Genomic DNA, 9462 nt, shown 5'->3' with positions numbered 1-9462 from the left:
CCTCATCAGAGCCAGTTGTTCCATCTCCTAGCTAGGTTCCTCATCTCACATCTGTCCTCTTGCCCACGTAACCCTACCTTTTTGTGCAATCATGGTTTCAGCCTCCTTTGAGCCAATTTAGCCATCTACACCTTCTCGCCACTCCATCCACCAGTCCCTGGGCCACTACCAGACCCCTATCCTACCTCCATATCCATTCATGCATCTCCCCTCACTCACCCATCCTCCAAAATCCAATTTTTAAACATCCTGTAGAAATTTCTGAACATCCTGTAGAAATTCCTGAACTTCCTGTAGAACCCCTGCAGACTTCCTGTAGAAGCTCACAAATGAGGTTTCTTGAGAGCCAAACTTTGTGAAACTCTCTGGAAGGGTGTTAGGGACTCCTTAGACCCTCTCTGAACCTTCCCGACCTCTTCCAAGCATTTCTCCTCCTTGATCCACCCCTGCACAGTAAAAATCCAGTCAAAGGCACATGCATGATAATTCTAATAACTTATTCAAAAATACAAAAGGATGTTTTCTTCAGGTAGAGGTAGTCTAGACACATGTATTTTACCTTCATAGAAGTAATGGCATTCCTTCCAATAGTTTGCATTCTCTCCTTTGCATCAGTAGGACTAGCTGGTAGAATTAGGGTTTGCTAGGGTTTGCGTTACTTTTTGGCTTTCAGTTCTTTCTGCAAGTAGATTAGCTTCCTTTGAGTTAGCTTTCATCCATCAGTTAAAAAGCTTCTTCTAAGAGCTCATAGAAGTTGGCTTAAGGCCCTAGCAGGACTTGTGCCAGCTGACCAAGTGACAGCTGTGGCAAGAGCTAGTACTTGTGCATACAGCACCGTCGCTTCCAAGTTTGTTACGAACTACCGAGTTGATATAAGTAAAGAAGGGAATCCCAAGAGTTGCAACATTATTGCTGCAATACTGGAGCTCACCAATACTCATTGAAAAATAATATCGTGGGGGATTCCCTGATCACATCAAACTGCATTGGGGGGATATTAGTCTCCATCAAAGAATGGATCACTGGGGGGTTCCCTTCCATTGTTCTTTCTGTCACCGAACAAGACAACTACGAGAACAATGTCCTCTTTGACTTGGAGGTCTCCTACATGGTCGGAAATGCTACAATGGCTCAACGTTGTCCAACTCATATAGGGAACGCCCAGGCCTAAATGTTCAATGGGTTGCGTCACATAATCAGAATATGCTTCAACCAGGTATGCCACGAAAACGAAGCTCTTATCATCCACTTGCTTTTGGCTCTTTTGTATCATCTCCTATCTCCGTTCCATCCTCCCAAAATATTACTGATAATTTGGACTTTCCATTACCTGAAAATCCTGCACATTTTAATTGTCTACCTCCACTAGAACCTACCCCCTGTCAAGATCTACTTGCTCCTTTTCCGGCTCCACACCCCTACCATGAAATTCCATCCACTTCACATGTCTCATATATACCCTCCCAATACCACCCCATCGTCAACCCAAGGACAAAGGCCCTTGTCTTAGTGTCACCCCCCCCCAACTGTAGGTTTTAATCCTGTATAGAAATTACCTGCATACGAATTCTAAAACAAAAAAAATAAACAATGCGAGAGCATAATACATAAAACACATATACATAGAGATTTTCCCCTAGATCCCAAAACCGAGACTACTAGCTTGATTTTTCATTATATTCCTTTCAATGTTACAATACATATTTATACATGCCGAAGCATCCAATACCATGGACCGAAAACCATCGCGTTGAAAACCATGGACCGAAAACCATCGCGTCCAAAATCATGTGCGAAAATCATGCACAAAACCATAGGTAGGTTTGCCCAACCTAATATAAGGTCCAAAAAGAAAAATTTTATGGGGCGTTGCCCCGAACCCCATAGAGGGGGGTTACCTGCACCCCTCAAACCCCCTGTGATCCCCCCGCTACGTAATCAGCGCAATAAAGGGGGGGCTCCACCCCCCTTCTAACCCTAGGTTAACTACGTGGGATAGTCGTGGAAAGAATATAACACAACCCAACATTTTCCCACTTGTTTTTTTATTTCCACAGGGGGCCACAAAAGAGCTTAGTCATTTATGCAGCCCTGCAATCATTTATTCCAGGCCTTCTCATCTGGACATTATGGAAAAAAAGAAACAGACGCATTTTTAAGAATCAATGTACACCTCTAGATAACATCTGGAGTAATTTCTGCAACAATCTTTAGGAAACCTTGGTGCTTCAAAAGTGGCATGAAGATGACTTTCCTACCCTTCCTCAGGAGCAGAACATCTGGGAGAATTGGCATCTTTGGATTACCCAAACACATGAGAACCCCAACAACTCTTCTCAAAATCCCAAAGCACCAAGCAAATGGCAGCCTCCTCCCCAAGGAATGATACAATTAAATTTTGACGGAGCCTCCAAAGGCAACCTAGGCATGGTAGGTTATGGAGGCATCTTCAGGGATCATGGAGGCAAACCACTCCTGCTCTTCCTTGGCTCAATAGGATGGGACACGAACAATTCAGCTGAACTAGAAGGACTGTGGCAGGGACTTTGCTTAGCTCAGCAGCATGGATTCTTTCCTATTGTAATTGAAGGAGACTCACAGATCCTTATCAACATGGCTAATCAAATTCTTCAGGGGACACCTGCTCACAAAGTAGCCTGCAGTTGGAGATTAGCAGCTCGTTTAGAGCTCATAGAACAATGGCTCTTAACCAATAGAGCAATCACATTCAAACATGTCAAAAGGGAAGGCAATAAAGTGGCAGATCTCCTGGAAAATCTGGGGGTGGACAGTGATCGAGTTCTAAACTCAGGCTCGCTTGACATTTTAAATGATAGCTCTCATTTACAGGAATGCACTGATCTGGTGCAGAATGATGCAGAACTCCTGGATGCGGGTGTTTAGGCATACTGGTACTATGCAGCGACCTTGGGTTGGCAAGTGGCGAGGCCACCTGGTCACCCACGCTTCCACCCAGAAGGTCACCGTCAAAATTAATGGCATATTAATGCACTACGCGGGTCGAGGCTTCATCAATTTGGTTTTTAAGATGGCCTCTTCAGACCGTCTTCCCCCCGCTTCGCCTCCTCTGAACTGCAATTGTCTCCCTGCTGCTGTAGAGTCGAGCTCACGCACGACAAAGGGGAGACGTTGCCAGATTCTGTGCTGCATTGAGATGGTGGATGATGCACATTTCTCGTAGAGTCTTCTATGTTGCCTACGAACTGGTTCTTCGGTCTTGAATCTCAGCTCTGAACCGCTGATTACAGTTCCTTCTATTCCCATTGACCACTCATTCTTTGGCACTACTCCTTCTTGTCCTCATCCACTCAATTTTGCCCAGGCGAACATGCCTCGTCTGCATCATCGAATGCGCTACAGGAGGGGCAGTAGCAAAGGAAGAACAATTCGCCCCCCCTCCTTGTCCCTCTCTAACTCATCCCCCTCTGACTCATCCTCCCCTTCGACAGCTCATTTCTCTAGACGCTACCTAGCCACTCGCAACAGTCGGGGGCGGGCTCAGACTGCAGGTCCTCAGCCTGTTGACGCTGCTCCCTAGCCTCCTGCTACCTCTGTATCATCTCTGCAACCCAGTCATTCTGCACAATTTCAATTTTGCTGCACGCTGGAACGTCCCTACATAATAGCGACTATCTCGGTGGCATTTAGAGAGGAGCCACAAAACTCTGAAGACCCAGCCCACAATACTCAGGCGCAGACCACCACCAACAATAGAAAAGCCCTTGGAATCAGCTCAAGGCTGCACAGAAGCAGCAAAGCAGCTCAAGGACGCACAGAAGCAGCGAAGCAGCTCAGGGACACACAAAAGCAGCTCAGGGATGCACCAATCCAGGTCGCTTCAAGAACATGGAAGAAACTCTGAGAGATAAACAGGATGCAGAAGATGACATGGAGGCATACAGGTGTCTGATAGTGGAAGAACCTCCTCCTCCTAACGACACCTAGCTGGTCAAAGTTTTTCAGGTTCTGGGTTCCCGGCTCCCAATACTATGGGTCTATTCTGGTGTTTTTTTATGCAATGTTTCTTAATTTTGATGATTGTTCAAAAAATTGTTCCACTTTGGCACTACAGGCTGTTACCCCTGCGTGGGCAACAAACTCTTATAGTTTTGGACTGGTTTCCCCGGTGCGGACAGTCTCTTTTTAGTCTTTTGTTGTTAAACATGGCATAATTTGGGACTTGCTCTGCAGAGGCCGGTGCCTCCTTGTACTACTTTTGTTACATTAATAGAATTAGTCAAATTTAGAAAAAAAAATGGAGGGATAAGGTGGATTCTTTTTTTGGAGTTGGGCATCTTTAGGTAGGAATATTTCGAAAATATTGGATCTCCGAGAAAAGCTTAATTTCTGATATAGTTCATTCAGGGCTTCCACTGAGAAAGGAATAGTGGAATCATTTTGAGGGATCTGCAATATCTGGTTAATTGAATGAGAGGTAATTGTGAATAGAATTTCTCCATTGAGGGCAACAATGGCTCTTTGGTTTGGTCAGTAGCAAGCTTGGAATTTAAGGACAAATTCAAGGAAGTGATGAGTTTTGGGAAACATGTAGAGAGGTAAATTGGATTCCCATAGGCCAATTTCATCGCTCTTGTCAAGGAAGATGTCTTTGAGCCTGATGTGTAACTCGAATAAATTAAATTCACATTTGGGCTCTGAGATTTTATAATCTGTGTCCTCCAAGGGGATATGATCAAGGTCAACTATGGGGGGAACCATAAGATTTTTAGTATTGATAGTGGTTTTTCTCTTAGGAGCCATATTGGAAATTTTGAAGGAGTCTGGAAAAGGTTGATGAGTGATACGATTTACCCGAGAAAGCTTGTAGCTGGTGGTTGGTGACAATGGGAAACTGGTGCTATGTTATCCTGGTTTCTTACTCAGGGTTTTGAGAATTTACCTGTATGAAGTGAAATGTTAAGTGAACGAAGATTCGGGAGATCAGACTGAGCAAAGGCATAACCAGAATGGATGACAAGTTGTTTTAAGCTCATGGAATAGTCCGTTGAAGGCGTGGGGTCGTTGGTGGGTTAAATGGTAATTTAACGAGGAATTTAATGTATAACGGGTAGGGTAAACAGTCAGGCAGGTGTTGGGGAGGGATTAGCGGTGTAGGCACGGGGAATTTTGGCGGGAAGGAGCGAATTAGGCTGTTTTCGGAGGGGGTCAGTGTGGTATGCAGTATTGAGAGGGGGGTGTGAAAGAACGTGGCAATGACACGTTAGGTGGGGTCGGGGAAATGAAACCGCCCTCTCAGCCCCCCCCCCCCCCCCCCCCCCCCCCCACCAATAAAGTTAGTAAGGGCAGGGGGGCCCAAAAGGCCTTATAGACTGTCGATCACAATCGTGACTCGACACGTAGCATTACTCAGGCCCGCCATTTATCCATTACACGAAAAAACGTATTGTCGTTTGTCATTTTTGTTTTATAAACGCCAAACTTGGGCCAAAACTCATATGGCTTTAAAACCTTAAAAATACCATTTTAATATTTTTTCTAAAGTTTGAAACCAAGTATCTTCTACCAACTAAGGGTGCATTTAAATGTGCAAACCCTTCTTATTTATTCGAATGAGAGATGTTATCCTAATCTAAGTTCTAACCTACAACTTAAATTATTGATCCAGCGTAAACAATTTGTTATGAAACCAGCTCAAGAAAAGATAGAAAAGATAGATCAACACCTTAGAATTCAGCCTCTTCAAGGGGGCAACCTCCTTTACATTACATAAATGAAAAATTCTTGGATGATACAAATGAAAAGACCTCCTTTCTATATATTGGAGTCTAAGGGGTCATAACATAATCAGAGCCGACATAACAATAATAATGTAAGGGCACAATAATAACAATAGTGGGCTTCTATGGGGCACAATAGTAACAATATGGGCACTACATGTGTACATCAATATAATAAGTGGGTTGTACTAATAACAATAAGGAGTTACACTAGTAGTATAGGGGCCTAACATGCCCCTCTCCTTCAAAAAGCGTTGTCCTCAACGCTTGAGTAGTTCTTGATGCTTCTGTATAAAATTCTTGTCCTCCCATGTGGAATATTTAACGGGTAAGTTCTTCCACTTGATGAGATACTCTGAAATTGATCGATTTCGTAGCTGTCGGGTTCTTGTTTCTGTGGCTGCTCCAAGTTCCAATATGATTTTTCCTTCCTCTTCAATTTCTGGCAATATTGTTTGAATTGGGATCTTTTGCAACTTTTGAATAAGTGGCCATACTTCTTCGTCCTTCTTCCATTCATCCCTTGGTTCGTTTATCCAATCTGGTTGGATAATAGAAATAGCACAAAACAATGTTTCCACATCCTCATCCTTGAAGAGTCTTCCCATTCGGTGAGGTCGCCATTTTTTAAGTGCATGTAGTATTGCCAACATTTCCTTCTCATAAATAGCTTGCTTGAGATGTAGCAGTAAAAATACCCAATCACCTACATCAAAACATTTTTCACTATGATGTTGATCTACCTGTTGTTTCGTTCGATTTTGCACCGAAGTGGCGTTATCCTTTAAAAGTTGGAGAACTTGCTGTTGAGGCTCGATGTGATATTTCAGTGCTTGAACCTTCTTCTTCTTGATATGTCCTTCTATCTCTAGATTTTGAGGAGTGGTAATTTCTTCCAATCCTTTACAAGATATGGTCGAATTCATTTCTTGATGCTCGATGTGATCTTTCACTTCTTGAACATTTTTCTTCTTGATGTGTCCTTCTATCTTGATAGTTTGAGGAGTGGTAATTTCAACCAATGAATTACAAGATATGGTTGGATTCATTTCTTCTTTCTCAATGTGATCTTTCACTTCTTGCACCTTTTTCTTCTTGATATGTCCTTCTATCTTGAGAGTTTAAGGAGTGGTAACTCTTGTCAATGCTTTACAAGATATGGTCTGATTCATTTCTTCTTTCTCTAGGGTGGGGTCCTGGCATATATCTTATTCTTTTGATGTTTCTTGATCCTTTTCTTCCTCCTCTTCATATTCTATGTAAAATAATTTCTTCTCAGCACACTTATGACCTTTAGTGCATTTGCTATCACAATTGTAACAAAGCCCTTTTTCTCTCTTTTCTTCCAATTGTTCTAGTGTAACCCTTATAGGTTGTGGAAGGCTAGGCGAAACAACACTTCCATCTTTATAGTTGTGAGGGGTATGCTTCATGGTTTCCATAATTTTTCTTTCCACTATGTCACAAAGCCCTTTTACTCTTTCCAATTGTTGTGGTGTTGCTCTAAAGAAGGTGTTGCTCTTTGTATCCTCATAATGTGCTATCATTTCCTCTGTGAAAATTGACCATGTAACAAGTTGTTTACGAGAGCAAAGCCCTTCATACCATAAAAATTGATCCGGTTCTAAATATGAAGATGCAATACATACCTTTTGTAACAGTGGTACACCATGTAGATCAAAATATTGCTCCATCTGAAGTATCCAATTTACCGGATCCTTGCCATCAAACTTCCTCATCTTGCTTTTTCTTAATTTTAGGAGCTCGATCTTGAAAAGACTGTAAATATGTACTTTTGGATCTTTAAGTTCTGAAATTGTGACCTGTAGTATCCCTCTGTGTTCTCTTTCCAATGCCACCAGTCTGATCCAAATTGGATTCTCCAAGAAAGAGTTATGCACAATCTCCCAAGATGACCTGATTATAGACTAGTTCAGTAGAGCGATCTTGTACGACGTGCCACGAGTCACTATTTCGACCTTTGGATCTGAAAAATGCATACAAGAAACTAAAGTCTGTCCTCTTTTTGTACCTTCTTATGAAATTTCAATCCAATCCCCAGAGAGAAAGTTATGACGATTTTCCCCAGGTCACCTGTTTGGAATGTAATTCAGGACTCTGCAAAAAGACCAACTTCCTCAGATCATATCTCCAATAATATAGCGCGAAAAGCTCTGAAATTCGAACCCGAGGTTCAGCGTGATTTCTTCTCAAATGGGTTTTTTTTGAAACTTCTGAAACGTCGCAGAAAAAAGTTATTGTGAAAATTCCACGATGACCTGTTTGGAGCAGCGAAACCCTAGAATCCAAAGCTCTGATACCAAATGTTATGAAACCAGCTCAAGAAAATATAGAAAAGATAGATCAACGCCTTAGAATTCAGCCTCTTCAAGGGGGCAACCTCCTTTACATTACATAAATGAACGATTCTTGGATGATACAAATGAAAAGCCCTCCTTTCTATATATAGGAGTCTAAGGGGTCATAACATAATCAGAGCCGACATAACAATAATAATGTAAGGGCACAATAATAACAATAGTGGGCTTCTATGTGGCACAATAGTAACAATATGGGCACTACATGGGTACATCAATATAATAAGTGGGTTGTACTAATAACAATAAGGGGTTACACTAGTAGTATAGGGGCCTAACACAATTGGATCAATTTCTTCACCTATTTATCTATTTTTAACTAAGTTTAAACAGTTTGGTTAAATTATTCCTTATTCTCACAACAGAAATTCAAATGTGTTTGACCATGATTATATTGTATGATTCAAACAAGGATCTATGATTGTGGCATTTAAAACAAGTTGCACACAATCCCTAATTTATTTTTCAAAACAAAATTATTTTTCTCCTAGTGGCATTTGAATTTGCATCACTTTCACTCTTTTTTCTTTTCATGGGGTTCTTTTCATCTTTTTTTTATTCTTTTTATACACCCCCTTTTCATTTTTTACTTTTTATTTATTTTTTAAATCATTTGCAACATGCAATATTATTTACAATTTGATAATACTGAAAGAAAATATTCAATCATCATTTGATCCTATGAATCATAAGACCCTAACATGTGTATGGGAGGGTGAGATAGAAAAAAAAGCTATCAAAAATCATTACATATTGATTTTGAGAGTACATTTAAGTGGTTTTCTAACTATGTTTTTGTGTTTGCTATTTGACTTAGATTTTTCTCATCAGCTGCGGAATGCAGCCACTTTCCGCAGCTGACTCAACTTTCCGCAACTATTTTTGTTGATCTCTAGGTTATAGGTGTCATCAAGCAAAACGAGGCATGTGGGCAGTTTAGAAATGATCTGGACATGGACCAGGTCCTATTGGTTTAGCTAGATTCGTAAAGGAAAGCCTTGGTCAAATGGTGGTCAACGAGGAGTTCTACGGCAAGCAGGTCTCTGTTTTTCAACACGTGAAGGATCCAAGACCGTTCCTAGATCCGTGGGTTCATTTTGACAACTATAGACTGCCTCCACGACGCAAATCCAACAGCCACCTTTTGGTAGATTGAATGATCTTGGCAACCATCATGCTAAGCTCACGGATGCTGTCTTTTTACGTGTCTTCTGCTGAAGTAGTTCCATAGGAAAAACAGTTATGTAATTTCCCTTATAAATAATGCGTTTGCAAATGCATGTAGAGTTAGTTTTTGTTGATGTAATTTTGTTGTTAAGTTTATG

The 9462-nt window shown here is 41.4% G+C and overlaps 1 protein-coding gene across 1 annotated transcript; it reads left to right on the top strand.

The window, feature by feature from the left end:
- Positions 1 to 2427: 2427 nt before the first annotated feature.
- LOC149265650 (uncharacterized) lies at positions 2428 to 2904 on the top strand. Its single transcript, XM_089405528.1, has one exon. It carries the CDS (start codon positions 2428 to 2430, stop codon positions 2902 to 2904), a length of 477 nt encoding a protein of 158 aa, XP_089261654.1.
- The last annotated feature ends 6558 nt before the right edge of the window (positions 2905 to 9462 follow it).

This window comes from Pinus tabuliformis, chromosome 6 (genome assembly GCF_031772625.1).
Source record: "Pinus tabuliformis cultivar Carrire ecotype Pingquan chromosome 6, CPIR1, whole genome shotgun sequence".
In the NCBI taxonomy this organism is placed as follows: Eukaryota; Viridiplantae; Streptophyta; class Pinopsida; order Pinales; family Pinaceae; genus Pinus; species Pinus tabuliformis.
Note: the sequence above shows the minus strand (reverse complement) of the source record. Positions and strands in the feature narration are given on the sequence as shown.

What these genes read in the sequence shown, in the direction of transcription:
- LOC149265650 (XM_089405528.1), top strand. Translation starts at nt 2,428, where the DNA reads ATGGTAGGTTATGGAGGCATCTTCAGGGATCATGGAGGCAAACCACTC.